This window comes from Miscanthus floridulus, chromosome 2 (assembly GCF_019320115.1).
Source record: "Miscanthus floridulus cultivar M001 chromosome 2, ASM1932011v1, whole genome shotgun sequence".
NCBI lineage: Eukaryota > Viridiplantae > Streptophyta > Magnoliopsida > Poales > Poaceae > Miscanthus > Miscanthus floridulus.
Window position 1 is genome coordinate 5,816,542 of NC_089581.1, and position 17,095 is coordinate 5,833,636.

At 45.4% G+C, this 17,095-nt stretch overlaps 2 protein-coding genes across 3 annotated transcripts; both read left to right on the forward strand.

Moving 5' to 3' along the window:
• The first annotated feature begins 54 nt into the window (after positions 1-54).
• Positions 55-3,994, forward strand: LOC136515777 (U-box domain-containing protein 62-like). Of its 2 annotated transcripts, XR_010773956.1 has the most exons (9): positions 55-914; positions 1,153-1,375; positions 1,804-1,885; positions 2,469-2,526; positions 3,061-3,143; positions 3,234-3,332; positions 3,425-3,495; positions 3,605-3,815; positions 3,880-3,994. XR_010773956.1 is itself a non-coding variant. In XM_066509277.1 (8 exons), exons 1-8 carry the CDS (start codon positions 638-640, stop codon positions 3,732-3,734), a joined length of 1,023 nt encoding a protein of 340 aa, XP_066365374.1. In that variant the 5' UTR covers positions 55-637; the 3' UTR covers positions 3,735-3,994. The 2 variants fall into 2 exon arrangements, 1 of the variants encoding a protein (XP_066365374.1); XM_066509277.1 differs by having other exon boundaries at positions 3,605-3,994.
• Positions 3,995-4,148: 154 nt separating this feature from the next.
• Positions 4,149-7,391, forward strand: LOC136515767 (transcription elongation factor TFIIS-like). Its single transcript, XM_066509271.1, has 2 exons — positions 4,149-4,650; positions 6,081-7,391. The coding sequence occupies exons 1-2, from the start codon at positions 4,495-4,497 to the stop codon at positions 7,029-7,031; spliced, it is 1,107 nt and encodes a 368-aa protein (XP_066365368.1). The 5' UTR covers positions 4,149-4,494; the 3' UTR covers positions 7,032-7,391.
• Positions 7,392-17,095: the final 9,704 nt, after the last annotated feature.

Here is a 17,095-nt window from a genome sequence, read left to right on the forward strand (position 1 = left end):
ATGGCAAATGATATCCAAATAAACCCTGACAGGATGGTTCTACGGTTAAGTCAATCAGCCTGTTCGGTTGGCTGGTTCGTATCGTTGCTGGATCGTTTATGTGAGAGAGAAGTACTGCTGGCTGGTTTATGTGAATAGTATCCACATGAGGGGGTCAGCCAGCTAGCCCCAGCCGATCGGGCTGAATATAGAACATCAAACCATTTCTTTTATAACATGATGATATACAAAAGTGCTCACTGTTTACTTGTTTAATCAAAGATAATATTCACTTCATTATACTTTTTCAAAAGTTTTGATCATATATATGATCAGAAAGATAACATTAAAAGATTTATATTGGGTATATTCAGTTTTACGTTCTCGAATTTTGCGACTGCTGTTAGTAATGTAGAAAAATTTCCCCAAAAAATGCAAGAATGTAACACTTCTTATTCTTGTTTTAGGGCAAAATGTGAAAGTTGTTCAAAATTGCTCTGAATGTGAGAGACCTGTTCAAACGGGTCACCAACTGCGACCCGCGCAGGCTCGCAGGCGCAGCACAGCGCACTTGGGACAAGCGTGAAGGCACTCCGAGTCCAGCAAACAGCACCGTCTCAATCCCCACCCTCTTCCCGGCTCCGGCGGCCGCGCCACCATGGCTTCTCCTGCGGGGGCTAACAGCGGGGCCTCCTCCTCGAGGGGGACACCCTTGCCGTTGCCCTTCCCCTTTCCCGCTGCGGCCCACTTCCCCTCCCGCGGCGCCGGTCCCTTCCTGTCGCAGCACCATCACCCGCCCGCCACCTCCGAAGGCGACGATGAGGTCGAAGAAGACGAGGGGAGCATGGACGACGACAGCGCCGAAGAGGATTATGCCGAGCTGTCCGACGGTGGGGCTCGCGGCTCGCCGCAGCGACGCGCCTTCTCCGCTCCAGGTGAACCAAGGGTTTGCACAGAGGCTTTCAGGTCTTCATCTCTTACTGGTAGATTGGATTCTGCTGCTTGCAGCCTTGCAGGCGTGGAATGGTTAAACATAACTCGTGCGCATCCAGGATTAAGCCACGTTCATGGTGGACTCTGACTAGTGGAATTTCCTCTATCTACCAGTTGGGATTCTATGTGTTTCTGTATCTGGATGAAGGTGATCATTGCTACTTGCTGATCGTACACCAGGTATTGGACGCACGGAGATGAATGGGGAAATTGGAGTGAGGTCCATCCAAGAGGGGCAGCAATGGCACCAATTTGGGCTTGCATCACCAGGAGGGGATGATCCTGGTACCATCCCCAGAGATATGAGGGCGGAGAATGGGTATGGAGTTGTCGGAAGAAGAGAGGGGGGTCCTGCATCTGGCTATTGGGACCTGCTGAGAGCACACCTCTCTGATCCTTTGACGTGGGTACCGGAACATGACTGTTGTTTTCTTGAGAATTTAGTTATTTGTAGTAGAGATAACATGCCCCTTTCTCTTTCTTGATCCACGCTGTAGTGTAGTCACATAATATTATATACCTGAGACTTCTATAGTGCTAATATCAAGTATATACTATACCAGTCTACCGCATTGTATGACAATGCTATTTACTGAAAAATGATGATAATTTATAGTGGTTGAACTATGCTCATGGGACAAGTTAGTGCCCAATCATTTGTTTGATATGCTAGCTTTTGCCTCCGCTTTAAATGATCATTAGTCATGTTTAACACTGCATTTTGTCAGAACCCATAACCAAATCAGATTTCCTTGTGGCATAGAAATATTACTTCTTACTAAAAAGGTTGTTCCAAAAATCTCATTTCATTTATCTCCTGGCATGTTGCAGAGGTATTCTCATGGATGATGCAATGATTTTATCATGTGGCCATTCATATGGAAGTAGTGGAATGCAGCATGTCTACAGAATGGTATGTCAAAAGGAACCTTCATCTCCTGATACCGTTCCAAACTTTTGGCTCTAGAAACTAGATCATTAAAATGTAACATGTATTTTTTGTATCCTGCTTGTACCTACTCCTGTGGGTTTGTTAGTGTTAACTGTTAAGATTTCCTTCGCCCAAGTTTGCTATATTCAACAAATCACAGTTAGTTGGTTTTGGCTTTGAATTTGAGTGCTTTTCCTTATGGGCGTTGTTTATTAGCCTCTGATTTGACCTATACCCAGTAATGCATGGGATATCTCTTATTTAGAGTAATAACAATGCATTTCAAGAGCTTGTATGATTCAAAGCTTCCAACGCAACGTGTGTCTGTTCATTCAGTATAAAGCTCTATAAAGGGGTACAAATGATATTGTAGCAATGTTTTTTAGTCATTAATTCGTTGCCGTCACATATTACACATGATGCAAGTTTCAATTTGCAAAGAATTGACTTTACTGGATAGACCTGGAAACCGGAAGCCCTAACAATCAGTGCTTACACAATGGTTTTATGGAATTTCAAGTGAATGTGAAAGTGATATATAACAGTCTCTATTCCTTGTGTGCAGAAAGCTTGTGGTAAATGTGGCCTGCCAATTACCGGGGCCTCCATTCGACCAAACTTGGGTATGGCTTTGAGCTGAGAAGTATCAACTAAGATATGTTACAGTCCATTCTATTGTGTTAACTAGCTTGGATGTTCATACCTATTTTATTCGGTAAATGTCATACTAGGCATTCTCCATATGAATCTCTTTAGCTGTAGCACCAACTGTTTTTACCTTTTGATAGTTGAGGATCAGAGATTAATGGTATATGTATAACTTTAAGATTCTTACCCATGGTTTGAGTAATTTTTTGTCAAGACTAATGCCTGCCCGCCCTCACATCTACGTCCTCCTATGAGCACAAGCAACGATACGCACATACTAGATGTCTTCCTGTAAACTCTCCCGGTTAATGTTGTCCAGGATGATTTTTGAAACTTCCTCAATGAAATCAGTTCAGTTCATATTTACCAAATATTTTGTAGCTTTCATGCATACCTGCCATCCCACATGTAATTCTTTTCTTAGCTTTTCATAGAATCAATGCAATTCATATATAACTGGTACTTTGTAGCTTCCATTTCATCCGTTTGTCTTTTGGGTATGTTTTCAGCTCTTCGCCTTGCAGTTCAGGCATTCAAACGTGAAGAAGATTCAGCAAAGTCATTGAAAAGAAGAAGAGACCGCCTTGAACTGGTATAAACCCTTTTCCAGCTTATCAGTAACCCTTCGAATCCGGCAGCTATATTCGTTGCATGTTCTTAAATCCATTCTACCCTATGTGAGGATAAATGTGGCGACGATGATCCAAATCGAACTGAACTTGCTAGTAGAGGTAAAGGTGTGCAGTTTCCTTTTGCTGTCTTCGACCGGGTCATAATCAAGGTATTTTTATCAGAAAGACAACTAAGCAGTGGCTTTCATTCACTCTGTGTTGTGGTTTCTGCAATAACTAGTGCGTGCAATGATTTTTTCAGGGAAACAAGAGGACCCCAGAACGGTTTGTGGGACGTCAAGCAGTTGTGACAGCGCAATGCTTAAATGGATGGTTAGAATAATTTCATCCTAACTGACCTTCCCGGAATCAAGCACAATGCTTATCTCACTACTTGAAAACTTGTAATTTTTTTTCATGATCTATTGCTCGCTTATAACAGGTATGTTGTGAAGACTTCAGACAACGCAGAGAGTGTGAAGCTGCAATACCGTTCCTTGGCAAAGGTTGCTGACGGCAATGGGCCTTCTGGTCTGGTCTCAAGCAACGCCCAAAGTTCAAGCTGGCTATGATGAGCTACACAGTACCGGTAGCAGTCCCCAAGCCCCCTGCAGCACCAGAAGCACCTCTTCAAAGTTCATGTATTCGCTGAGGTTCTGCAATGACACGAGCATGCTAAATTCAGATTAGGTTTACAAAGTTCATGTATTCGCTGAGGTTCTGCAATGACACGAGCATGCTAAATTCAGATTAGGTTTACTTTGCCCCTGTTCTCTTTTTGTACCCAGGAGACACAGATCTTGTGAGTGAGTACTAGCAGTGTTGGCGTACCTTTCTCCTTTCATTCCAATTGCGGAAACGTGTGACGCCACTGATTACGAGGAGTAGTTCTAGCGGTGTGGCTGCCAGCAGACGTTTCACGAAGGGGGAAAATCACACGAACAATTCTTTTTTTTTAAAGGCACACCAACAATTCTGGGCCAAACATGCCTGAGGCTAGCAGTTCACCTGTCAAGTCTATAGAACTGCAGCAGCAGGACTCTGGTTTCTAACAACTTTCCGGCCACGTGTCGCCTCCTGGGCCGTCCGATCGGTGTTGTTCCAGAACAATCCGCCTCCGAATCAACGGCGGGCTCTGACAAGCCGCTCGCGCCGTGAGCCGCTTGTTCGCTATAAAGGCCTCCCCTCCGCCCCTGTCCAACCTCTTTTCTCTCTCCTCCTGCCTCCGCCTCCACGCCACACACAGGATAGCGAGCAGGAGGGACGGCGGCGCCAAGCTAGGGTTTTGATCCGGCCTCGCCGGCCAGGCTGCGCCGCCCCGACGCCGAAGCCATGGAGAGGGAGCTGCTGGAGACGTTCGATGCGGCCAAGAAGGCGGCCGACGCTACGGCAGCTGACGGCGACTCGCCGGAGGCTGACCGCTGCCTCGACGCGCTGCGCCGGCTGCGCGGCATACGCGTCAACACCGACATCCTCGTCTCCACGCAGGTCAGCGGTCGCCCGCCTCGATTAGATTGATTGATTAATTGATTGTTTTGATGGCGGAGAAATCCACTCTCGTCTTGTCGTTCCCGGTGGATGCGTGCGGCGGTGGCAATCTCACCGTGAGCGATATGGGTCTTGTCGCATTGAATTTGGGTCTCCTGTAGATATGGCTCGTCGAATCGACGGCCTGTTTCCCCCCTCTCTTTTAAGACGACGTCAGGGAGACGCGAAAAAACAGGACCTTCGTTTGGAATTAGATCTAGTGGGTTCCTGTCCCTATTTGGGGGTGGATATGTATATGATATTCCCCTTTTCTGCACAGTTTGATGTTTTTTTGTTAGAGAGCTCCCAGTTTTAGGAATGTTTGTAGGCAGGGGTAGGTGCTGGGATTTTTTAAACGACACAATTGGTGCCTGATAGATATGCGTTGTGTTGAGGTTTGCCTCCTGAATTTGCTGAACTCTGTTGTGGCAGATATGGAAATTTCATCACTTTTTTTTGGTATTGGTTTAATTTTGACTGGCATTCTGCAAACAGTAGTAGACTAGTGGTGTTCCTGGCACCAACTTTTGTTTAGTCTGTGATTCAATATCATAGTCAATCCACTGTTGGACATGAATCAGGCACAATGGCTTGTATTTGATTCAGTTTAAGCACAGGATTCTGATTTGGCGGGAAAGAAGGTAGAGGCAAACGGTTATTTTGTCGTTTGCGGATTTTGTGGAATCTAGTTGTAATGCACATTTTTTATGTTTTTGTTAGAGGGCTTCCAGTTTTAGGAATGTTTGTAGGCAGGGGTAGGTGGCTGGGATTTTTTAAAGGACATAGTTCGTGCCTGATAGATATGGGTTGTGTTGAGGTTTGCCTCCTGAATTTGCTGAACTCCGTTGTGGTCAATATGGAAATTTCATCACTTTTTTTTTTGGTATTGGTTTAATCTTGATTTTGTGGAATCTAGTTGTAATGATTTTCAGATAAAGAAGTTACTGGAGTCTAGTTGTTTTGTCGTTTGCGGATTTTGTCACGAAAGCTTGTGGAACATGAACGTTCAATGTGCCTAATACGGTTCCTTTTACAGTATATAGTTACCTCTGATTTAGGAAGCCAGTTACTCTATTTAAACTTCTTCATATTTTTGGTAAAGCAAATGTTACTACATAGCATTCAATTTTGACCCCCCCCCCCCCCCCCCCCCCCCCCCCACACACACACACACACACACACATCAATTCTGACAGGTAGAAATCGATCCATTTTTAACTAAATTCTTGAGTAAAACAGGGTTGCCACAAAAACATATCAGCTTAATACTAAGGTGTTGAGCTTATGCTTTCTATTTGGCCTGTTTACTGTTTGTTAAGACATTTATATATTGGTTCCAGTTTAGTTTTTTTTATGCCACTTAGTCCTTACATGCTATGCTTTTTTGTCAGGTTGGCAAACGTCTTCGACCCCTTACTAAGCACCCTCACTCAGGCATCCAGGCAGTCGCTGCAGACCTTTTTGGGTACTGGAAAAAGGTTGTCCTTGAAGAGTCAGGAAAGAAAAATGGCAGCTCAGAGAATGAAAGATCAAGTGACTCTTCTGGAAAGGTTGAGAAGGTGAGGCCCATGAAGGTTGAAAAGAATTCTGCATCAGCAAGCATGAAGGTTGAGAAAAGAGATGTGGGTGTTAGGAGTCAGAAGCCTGACAATGTCAAAGTTGAGAAGACCGCTAGCAATGGTTCCAGAACTCAATCTGTGAAGGTTGAAAAGGTATCCAAAGAAGTCAGTAGAACTCCTGATGCAAAGAAGCCAGCATCCACCCCCAGCGGTCCCCCAAAGCTTGCATCTCTTGTCAAATGCAATGATCCTACCCGAGATAAAATCCGGGAACTACTTGCTGAAGCTTTTGCAAAGGTCTCCAGAGAGACTAGTAATGATGACCGAGATGAAGTGAGAAACATCTTGGATGAAGTTGATGCATGTGACCCATTCAGAGTTGCTGTGAAAGTAGAGTCTGCACTATTTGAGAGGCTTGGACGTTCCACCGGGGCTCATAAGACAAAATATAGGTCAATCATGTTCAACCTGAGGGCTGAAAACAACACTGATTTCCGGAGAAGGGTTCTTATTGGTGAAGTGACGCCAGAGGGGCTTCCAGACATATCTCCTGATGAGATGGCTAGTGATGCAAGGAAGCAAGAGAATATGCAGATTAAGGAGAAGGCTCTGTTTGAGTGTGAGCGGGGAGGAGCACCGAAGGCAACGACGGATCAGTTCAAGTGTGGCAGATGTGGTCAGCGGAAGACGACTTACTATCAGCTGCAAACTCGGAGTGCTGATGAACCGATGACGACATTCGTCACATGTGTGAACTGCAACAATCATTGGAAGTTCTGCTGAGTGGCAGCCTGCTAAAATGTTTGCTTAGTTGTGCAGAGCACCATTCTGTTGTAATGTGTGCTCTGTTAGTTAGCTCTGTGACTCAAAGTTCGACAGGGCATGCTGAACTCAGTTTTTTCGTAAGCTAGGAACCGTTATCCTCTTCCTCTGTTAGTCGCCCTTTGCGATCCTGATTCATTCAGATTGTACTAGTTGAACGTATAAATGTTGTTGACTTGATTATATCATCAACAACTGTACCCTTAAGTTTTGGATGGCTATGTGGTTCATTGTAAATGTGATCGTGTGGTTGTTTTACAGTTGTAGTCGTGTACTAATGTGGATGTTGGATATTGTAGTATTTTTGACAGCTCTGTTCTTCGGATGTTTGGATGTAGTTAGAGTATAATCATGCGAAGTCCGATAATACTGATGGATTAGTGGTACTCTGCTCCTATTTTGTTTCCATTGGTTTCGATGAAGATCGATATTTATATCAGATGATGCATTGATGCTGCGTCCCATTTCTATGCACCATGAAGCTACCTTGCACCATGATGTTCATGTCTGCTACTCTGCTCTGGGATTGTTTGCTTGCACAAAAACAATTGTGGTGGGTTGGAACTTGAAGGATAATATTCGTAGTCTGACGTTGCTGCTTCCAGAAAAGGTGTGACAGGAAGGGTGTCCCCTGGACTGGACAGCCGGCGCCCGGCGGTGTGCTCGTGTGGAAACTGGAAACCCGCCCTACTGGCTACTGGGTATATTCTTCCGACAAGAGAATAGAAGAGAGAAGAGAGAAGAAAGAAAAGAGAAGAGAACAAATCTGATGCTCTCGGCACATTAGCTGAAAACGGTGCGGAGAGGAAGGAACTATAGCTGAAAACGGTGCGGAAGGAGCATATAGGCATATCGCGTCCGCTCGCCTTTTTTGCATACATTAATTTAACATCTTACATGTACTAGAATGTTGCATGGCTTCCAGCTTACAGTCGAGAGTGCCATTTGTATGGGGCACTGATCAAGGTGCCTATGACGGGCAGCATTACAAGAAAACACAGTAGATACAGAATTAGAATTGAAAGCTTGATGAGCTAAAGCATTGGCCGTGGAGTTCATTGCCCTTTGGATTTTGTGAACCTTGAATTGGGAATCTGTCATAGCTTGCAAGAAGGTAGCAGTGATGCTTTTGATGTTCCAGTGAGGTGGATTGGAAGGATCAGTGGAGCTGTAGAAGTTTGCCATGATCTGGTTATCTGTGAAGAAGTTGTATGAGGTGGTGTTGAGTCTCTCTGCAACCAAAGCAGCCAGGGTGATGGCTGCTGCTTCTGCCATTAAGACAGTCTGTGAAGGGAAGCTGAAGCTGTGCCTGAATGTAAAGGTCCAAGTTTGATGATTCCTGCTGAGGTAGGATGAGGATTCCTAGCCCTGCCTTCCTTGTGTTGTTGCTGCTGTCAGGCTGTAAGCCTGTAATGATGCATCAGTGTAGCATCTTGTTCCTGAAAGGCTTGCCGGAATGAGGGTCCTGTGTGTTTGCTGCCATGTTGGTTCCTCCGTGAAGGGTGGCGCTCTTTCATGACCTGCATTTGAAAAGTAGATACCTTGGCTGGTTTGTGCAGGTCGCCATTAGTTTGATATCTGCACGAGCCCTGAGTCCCTAATCATTAAGAGCAATCACACTCACGTTCATGCCTATATTTAAGCTCTTATAAAGCAAAACCCCACTAACCTATTTTTTCTCAATCCATAGCCCTCAACGTCATCCTTCCCTCCTGGCCCACACATCCACCTCCGCTACTCCTTCCACTAAGACTGTCTCCAACAAGGAGACCCAAATCTAAAATGGGTAGTGAGAGATCCAAAATCAGCCTACAACAGAGTACTTATACGGAAGACCTATTTTTGGTTACTTGAGATACACAACCCAAATATGGGTATTCTCTCTCCTGAAAACCCATTTGCAGAAAGGATTCTCTTTTGGGTCTTGTTGTTGGAGAATATATCGAATAGGTATTGAACCTTTTGCCTGTAGCGCTACCCAAAGTACAAATGGGTCTTGTATTTTAGATGGTGTTGTTGGAGATGGCCTAAGTATGCATGCAAAGATTAACTCTTAAATTAGGGGCAATTATGTATTTGGCACTAGAACAAATCAGTCTTCTTTATTTAGCACTAAAATTTTGAAAACTTTCTTATTTGGCATCGAGTTAAACTTTTCTTCTGTAAATGGCACTAATGTCCATTTCCGTCGGTTGACTGCGTTGACACTGTCATATTTTTTTCAGAAGTACCAAAATGCCCCTTCTCTTCTTGGACACTGCTTCGTTCCGTGCAGACCTGACACTGCTTCGGTACTGAGCCGGCCCCCGTTCCCATCGTCGTCTACTTCCACGGCGGTTCCCCGCTCAAGGACTGGCAGGCCAGGTACGTGGAGGCGCTGCGCGGGAAGGGGAAGCTGGTGCGGGGGCGGCCTAGGCGGCGTGCTGGGCCACCTTACCCTGCATGGCCGCCATGACCACGTCCTCCGCCTTGCCATTGCACCGACACAGCCGCACCCACCGGCGACCCTGCCCTGGCGGAACCACCTCATCACTGCCACGCAGTCATAGCCCACCCCGCGCCTTCGTGACCTCGTCACGGGCGCTGTGCGTACCGCACGGACCTCCTCCGCCGTCGTACTCATGGCCGCAACCACTAGTTGGACACACGCATGAGCGGCAATGCACTAGACCATGACCATCGGCCCAAGGCTTTGCCTTGTTGCCACTTTGACGAGACCTCGTAGCCGTAGTTCCGCGTCAAGCCTACTGGCACAGCCTCGAGCCCCGCACAGTCCACCGTACCTGGACGCCTCCACGTCGCGACCAGCGACTCCGCGGCCACGACGTCGCCGCGGCATCGGCGCGTCTCTTGGCAACCAAAGCCTCTACCTTCGCTACTGCTTGGATCAGGCCTAGGTAGCCGCCTGCGCACAAGCCTTCACCACCGCCTCACCCACAGTCGCGGATGGGAACACAGCGTCGAGCACCTGACTGACAAGGTGCCCTGCTCCCTTGGTTTTCACCCTGAACCATAGAGCCCAGCCAATCCGGCCTGCTAGGCCTTTCGGGGCGGCGTGCGGAGGACGCGGCCGGCGTGCTGCTGCTGCTTGCCCGCATGACTGTGCTGCATGACGTCTAGGTAGTTGAGTAGTTCACAGTTGGGTACAAGAGGCAACGGAGTAGTTCACAGCTACTTTTGTGAATCACTGTTTTGCAGAATATTCCATTTATTTTATGGTTTTGCTTCATGAAACTCTGATAAAGAATTGGAGCTCCCAGACCGACGTGCTGCTGCTTGCCCGCATGGCCATGTGGCCGCCGCCGCGGTGGCTCGCCAGCTCGCCCGCTCCACGCCGTCCGCGTGCTCCGTGCGCCGCCCAGTTTGCCCGCTTCGCGCCAGCCGCGTCGTCGGCGCGCCGCCTAGGCCGCGAGCTCCGTGCGCCGCCAATGGCGAGCAGCAGCAGCAGCACGTCGGGCGAGCTCCACAACGGCCGTCGATGGCGAGCAGCAGCACGTCGGGCGAGCTCCGCGAAGACCGCGTGCTCTGCGCACCGCGCGCCCAGGCCACGAGCTCCCTGGCTGCGTGCTCCGCGCGCCGCCAAGGCTGCGAGCTCCGCGCGTTGCCCAGGCCGCGTGCTCCGCCGGCCACGTGCGCTCGGCGTCAAACGCCGGCCGAGCCATACACGGTGTGCTGTGCTCTTGAGCCATGATGCTACGATGACAGCATATACTCTCTTTTTTTTAGAAAACTAAAAGATAAATACCTTGAAAATATAAATTACGTATTTCAACCAGCAGCCGTCCTGAGCCATGCATGCTTTGATCTGTGGCCAAGATGAAAGGAAGAGTGAGTGGCATAATCTGTACATGCTATTATCAATTTAAAATTTATTAATTATTTGTTTGCTTAATTCAATTATCAAAAATCTATATTTTAGTTCAAAGTATATTTATGATATTTATGATTTTCTTATTTGACAACCTGTCTATTTATTTTTTCCCTATTTAGCACCATGGACTTTTGCTACAATCAAGGGCATTTATGTTATTTTGCTAGCCACTTGACATCGTTACTGGTCTAAATGGACGACAGTGCCATTTACGAAAGAAAATTTCAACTCGATGCTAGATAAGGAAGTTCAAATTTTCTAGTGCTAAATATAAAAGACCGATTTATTTTAGTGACAAATACATAATTCTCTCCTTAGATTAACCTGCAGCAGCGAAACGCAACTCCTCTCGGCGCTGAACTATTCAGAGAACTCCTCCCACTATCGTCTCCTTCAATGGCAATTTACTATTGCCTGCAGCAACGGAACTCTCCACAAGATAGCATTCAGTAACTGATTCGCACAAAAGAATGTTGGTATTTCATAACGCAGATTGGATTTTAGGGTCCATTCCTATTAACCCCGGCCCATGGTCCTTCATTATATATGTATCAGTATGAGGTGATTCATGTCACATCCATCATTCTTGCACGGTTGCTGCGTCAAAGATTTGTCATCAGAGCAACAAAAAAAAAGTTTTTCTGCTGTGGCATCCGTGTTCATCAGAGCCCCTCACTATTTTTTTATTTGAACATAGAGCCCCTGATTAACTCCGCCTACGATGGGACGTCTTTGATGTCCTAGCATAGCAGGTCCCAAACCCTGGTAAAGAAGAAGGGTTGTGTTAGGCGCGGCGAGTCAATATAAAAACTTAGCCACTTTAATAGAGATGAAACTCAAAAGAATCCTGTTGGGGCGTAACCCTCTTAGCGACGTGCCATGTCGGAACTCGGGTATGATGTTAAATGAGCAAGGGCCGGGTCGTCACCCCCGTGACGCGCCTGTTGCGATCTGGACACGGTGTCAAGTGAGCAAGGATCGGGTCATCGCATCCTTAGTGGCGCGTCACATCGACGCCCGGGTGTGGTGCAACATGAGTAAGGGTCTTCACACCTACCTCGCCGGGTGCGAAGAGTAATGAAGCTAGCCGAGCCAACTAGGATCCATTTAGATAGCTGGAATGTAGAGTCTCTTACAGGTAAGTGAAGAGAGTTAGTGGACACAACGGTTAGGAGACGTGTAAATATCTTATGCGTTCAAGAGACTAAACAGAAGGGGCAGAAGTCAAAAGAGGTGGACAATACCGGCTTTAAGTTCTCGTACACAGGGACAACTTCAAATAAAAATAGAGTAGGAGTTTTGATTGATAAGAGCCTTAAGGATGGTGTGGTGGAGGTGAGAAGGCAATGGGATATGATTATCTTAATTAAACTTATCATTAGTGATATGGTCTTAAACGTAATTAGTGTGTATGTCCTCCAAGCAGGCCATGATAAGAGTGCTAAGCGGCTTTTCTAGGAAGACTTAGATCGCTTGATTAGAGCTGTCCCTAATAGTGAGAAGCTCTTTATAGGAGGTGATCTTAATGGTCATATAGATATATCAAGTGTAGTTTTCGAGGTGGTTCATGGGGGTTTCAGATATGTTAGTAGGAACTAGGAGGGAGAGGAAGTCTTAGACTTTGCTATAGCTTTTGATTTGATGATAGCTAACACTTTCTTTCGTAAGAGACTGTCCTATTTAGTGACCTTTAGTAGCGGCCAATACTCTAGTCAAATCGACTTTGTCCTTACAAGGAGGGATAAACAAACATGCGTGGACTGTAAGGTGATACCTGAAGAATGTGTGGCCGCTCAAGGCTCAACACAAGCTGGTGGTGGCTGACTTCCGCTTTCTGGTGCAAGCTCGTGGGAACAAACAAACTAGGGTTGCAGAACGAAATGGTGGAAATTAGAAGGGGAGTCATTAAAGGTCTTTAAGGAAAAAGGTCATTGAAGAGGGCCCTTAGAAGGATGAAGACGATGCAAACAACATGCGGGAGAAGATGGAAACATGTGTTCGGAAGGTTGCTTCAGAGGTGCTTGGAGTGACCAACGGGAGCAGATGCGACTCGAAAGACACTTGGTGGTGGAATAAAGATGTGCAAAAGGATATTAAAGAAAATGAGTGCTATAAGCGCTTGTATCATGACAGGTATGCAGACAACATAGAGAAGTACAAGGTGACAAAGAAGACTGTAAAACGAGCGGTGAGTAAGGCAAAGGGGCGAGTGAAAGCTCTAGTTTGATTTTGGTTAATTGATGAAACCCTAAGTGCTAACCTAATTTATCAAAGTAATTATGAGATAGGTAGCACTACTCCAAGTGATGAAGTAATGGCGAAGATCATGACGATGGTGATGGCATGACGATGATCAAATGCTTAAACTTAGAAAAGAAGAAAGAGAAAAACAAAAGGCTCAAGGCAAAGGTAAAAATTATAGGAGCCATTTTGTTTTAGTGATCGAGACACTTAGCGAGTGTGATCACATTTAGGATCGATAGCCGTACTATTAAGAGGGGTGAAACTCATATTGAAATGCGGTTATCAAAGTGCCACTAGATGCTCTAACTCATTGCATATGTATTTAGGATCTAGTGGAGTGCTAACACCCTTGAAAATGTTTGTGAAAATATGCTAACACATGTGCACAAGGTGATACACTTGGTGGTTGGCATATTTGAGCAAGGGTTAGAAACTTCACCGGTGCCCTAGACAGAAAAAACGGAGGTCACTGTAAGTGACCGGACGCTGAGGTCCAATTCACGTTTGGAACCTTACTGGAAACGACCGGACGCTGAGGTCCAGCGTCCGATCACTTTCTAACTGACGCGTCCGGTCATCACTTGACCGTTGAAATCAGGTGAACGACATTTGAAGCCGATGACATATGGCGCACATCGCACGACCAGACGCTAAGGTCCAGCGTCCGGTCGGCCCGTGTTCAGTGCAGTGAGGAGCACAACGGCTCTATTTCATAGGGGCTTCTATTTAAGCCCCATGGCCGGCTCAAGTTCATACTCTTGCACATTTTTTATTGACATAGCAACCTTGTGAGCTTAGCCAAAGCCCTCCCACTCATCTCCATCATTGATTCATCATCTTTGTGAGATTGGGAGAGAATCCAAGTGCATTACTTGAGTGATTGCATCTAGAGGCACTTGGTATTTGTGTTTTGCTACGGATTTTGCTTGTTGCTCTTGGTGGTTGCCACCACCTAGATGGCTTGGTGCAGCGATGGAGGATTGGCATGAGTTGGTGATTGTTCGTGGCCATCTTCGGTGATTGTGAGGGGATTTGTACCTTCCCCGGTGGAACGCCGAAAGGTAACTTTAGTGGATTGCTCGTGTCATTGAGTTACCTCACTTGTGGGTAGGTTCTTGCGGTGTCCAATCGTGTGGATGAGACTTGTGCAACACCTCTTAGCCGCCGAACCACCAAGTGTTGGTCGACACAACGGGGACGTAGCGTGTTGGCAAGCACGTGAACCTCGAAAGAAAATCGGTTGTCTCTTGCCATTTGGTATTCTCTCGGTGATTGATTTAATATTCACCTTGTGATTGGTTCACTCCTCTATACGGCGGTATAATCACCCTACTCACTCATTTATATTCTTGCAAACTAGTTGTGGCAAGCTCTTTAGTGTAATTAGAATTGAGAGCTTGCTTTGTTATTTTAAGTTCATCTAGTGGAGCTCTTTAGAGTAGCAAGATTGAGAGCTCTTAGTGAGTAGTAACTTTATAAGTTGTGTGCCTAGCAATCATTGTAACTAGAATTGTTGAATAGGTGGCTTGCAACCCTTGTAGAGCTAGAGCAAGTTTGCTTTTCGCTAGTTGTCATACTAATCAAATTGCTCTAGTTGATTTGTAGATTTTTAAATAGGCTATTCACCCCCCTCTAGCCATATTAGGACCTTTCAAGTGGTATCAGAGCCATGGTCATCGTTTGATTGAAGGCTTAACAACCTCGGTGTCAAATTATGGTTCAAGTTGTGTTCAACCATGCGGGGGGCAAACCACCGTTCTTTGATGACACATGCTATGATTATTGAAAGAGAAAGATGATGATGTATCTTGGTTCAATCAATGATCAAGTGTGGGAAGTGACCAAGAATGACTATGCTATCATCGATCCCGATGATTCCACCAACCAAGATAAGATCAACAAGCAATGCAATACAATGGCTCTCAACACCATATACAATGCCATTGATTCTAAGGTGTTTGAGAAAATCAAGGATTATGAAAGAGCAAATGAAGTGTGGAAAAGATTGGAAGAAACTTATGAGGGTACATCGGTGGTGAAGAGTGCCAAGTTGTATATCCTCAAGGATAAATTGATAAGCTTCAAGATGAAGGAAGATGAGAGCATTCTGGAGATGTTCCATCGATTGCAAGTGATTGTCAATGATTTGAAGGCATTGGGAGAGAAGATCAAGGATGATGATGTCTCTCATCGGTTTTTGATGTGCCTACCTCCAAGATTTGAGATGTTGAGATTGCTCATCATAAGAGGAGGATTGAAAGAGATTACCCCCAACCAAGTACTAGGTGATGTCATGACCCAAGAGTCATACCATGTGGAAATGAAGGGGATGACAAGGAGGACAAGAAGGAAGAAGAGGACAAGAAGAAGAAGAATGTAGCATTTAAGGCTAGCTCATCATTATCCAAGAATAAGGGCAAGTCAAAGAAAGAATTAAGTGATGATGATGATCTTAGTGACATTGATGATGAAGCCATGGCTCTATTTGTGCGCAAGATGGGCAAATTCATAAAGAAGAAGGGCTATGGTGCAAGAAAGAGAAGAGATCATATCAAGAGCAAAGAGTATATGAGAAGATGCTACAATTGCAAGAGCACCGATCATATTGTAGCAAATTGTCCCTATAATAATGATAATGATGAAGATGAGAAGAAGCACAAGAAAGATAAAAATAAAAAGGAGAAGAAGGAGAAGAGAATGACCTTCCAAAAGAAGAAGGGTGGAGGCTATGTAGTCACTTGGGATAGTGATGGTTCCTCAGATGGTGATAGCTCTAGTGATGATGACAAGAAATCTATCAAGAGAGCACTAGCAAGTATCGCAATCAACAAGAAGCTCTCCATCTTTGACACTCCATCGACATGTCTCATGGCAAAGCCTACCAAGATAAATTATGATGAGAGTGATGATGATGAATGTGAAAGTGACTCTTGTAGGAATGATAATGATGATGATGAGGATAAGGAGTACACCAAGGAGGAGCTCTTGGACATGTGTGAGCAAGTGCACGCTTGCAATGAGATGAAGAGAAAGGAGTGCAAAAAATTATGCAAGAAAGTAAAATTTCTTGAGCAATCCTTTGATGAGCTCAATGCCACTCATGAGAGGCTAATGGAAGCCCATGAGAAGCTTGGCAAAGCTCACTCTAAGCTTGAAAAGGCTCACTCCTCTCTCATTGAGCAAGTCAAAGTGAAGGAAGCCAAGAAGAAGCAAGTGATCATATCATGTGATGTGGGACTAACATGTGATCTTATTGATGAATCTAATTTTGTTGCTCCCACTAACACTTCTTATAGCACTACCACTTCTACTTCACCTTTGAATAATGGTCTCACTTGTGAAACCTCACTAATGGTGGAAAATAAGACCCTCAAGAAGGAGGTGAATGAGCTCACTCGTGCCTTAGGCAATGTCTATGGTGGAGAAGCCCGCTTGCTAAAGTGCTTGGGTAGCCAAAGGTTTTCTCTCAATAAAGAGGGATTAGGCTATACCCCCAAGAAAGACAAAGCGGCCTTTGTCACTCCCGTTAGCTTTGTGAAAGGCAATGGTCGGTTTTGCAATAGATGAAAGCAAGTTGGGCATATAAAGCAAAATTGCAAGATTACCAAAAACAAGCTACCTAATGTATCCTCAATTAAATTTAATTCTTGTTACATGCTTTTTAAGAGTGCCAATGGTGTGAAGGCTAAGTTCATTGGTACACCAATTGTGGGCCCAAAGAAGAAGACCATTTGGGTACCAAAGACCTTGGTAACTAACCTTCAAGGACCCAAGTAAGTTTGGGTACCTAAAAGGAATTGATCCTCTTTTATAGGTTAATTATAAAGCCAGAGGAAGGCATTGGGTGCTTGATAGTGGGTGCACACAACACATGACCGGTGATCCAAGAATGTTCAATTCAATCAATGAA

Excerpts from the sequence above, each read along its gene's own strand:
- LOC136515777 (XM_066509277.1), top strand. The coding sequence starts at position 638 with ATGGCTTCTCCTGCGGGGGCTAACAGCGGGGCCTCCTCCTCGAGGGGG. Across the intron at positions 1,376-1,803 it reads CACCTCTCTGATCCTTTGAC|AGGTATTCTCATGGATGATG; the intron begins GTGGGTACCGGA and ends GGCATGTTGCAG. Across the intron at positions 3,333-3,424 it reads TCGACCGGGTCATAATCAAG|GGAAACAAGAGGACCCCAGA; the intron begins GTATTTTTATCA and ends TGATTTTTTCAG.
- LOC136515767 (XM_066509271.1), top strand. The coding sequence starts at position 4,495 with ATGGAGAGGGAGCTGCTGGAGACGTTCGATGCGGCCAAGAAGGCGGCC. Across the intron at positions 4,651-6,080 it reads ACATCCTCGTCTCCACGCAG|GTTGGCAAACGTCTTCGACC; the intron begins GTCAGCGGTCGC and ends CTTTTTTGTCAG.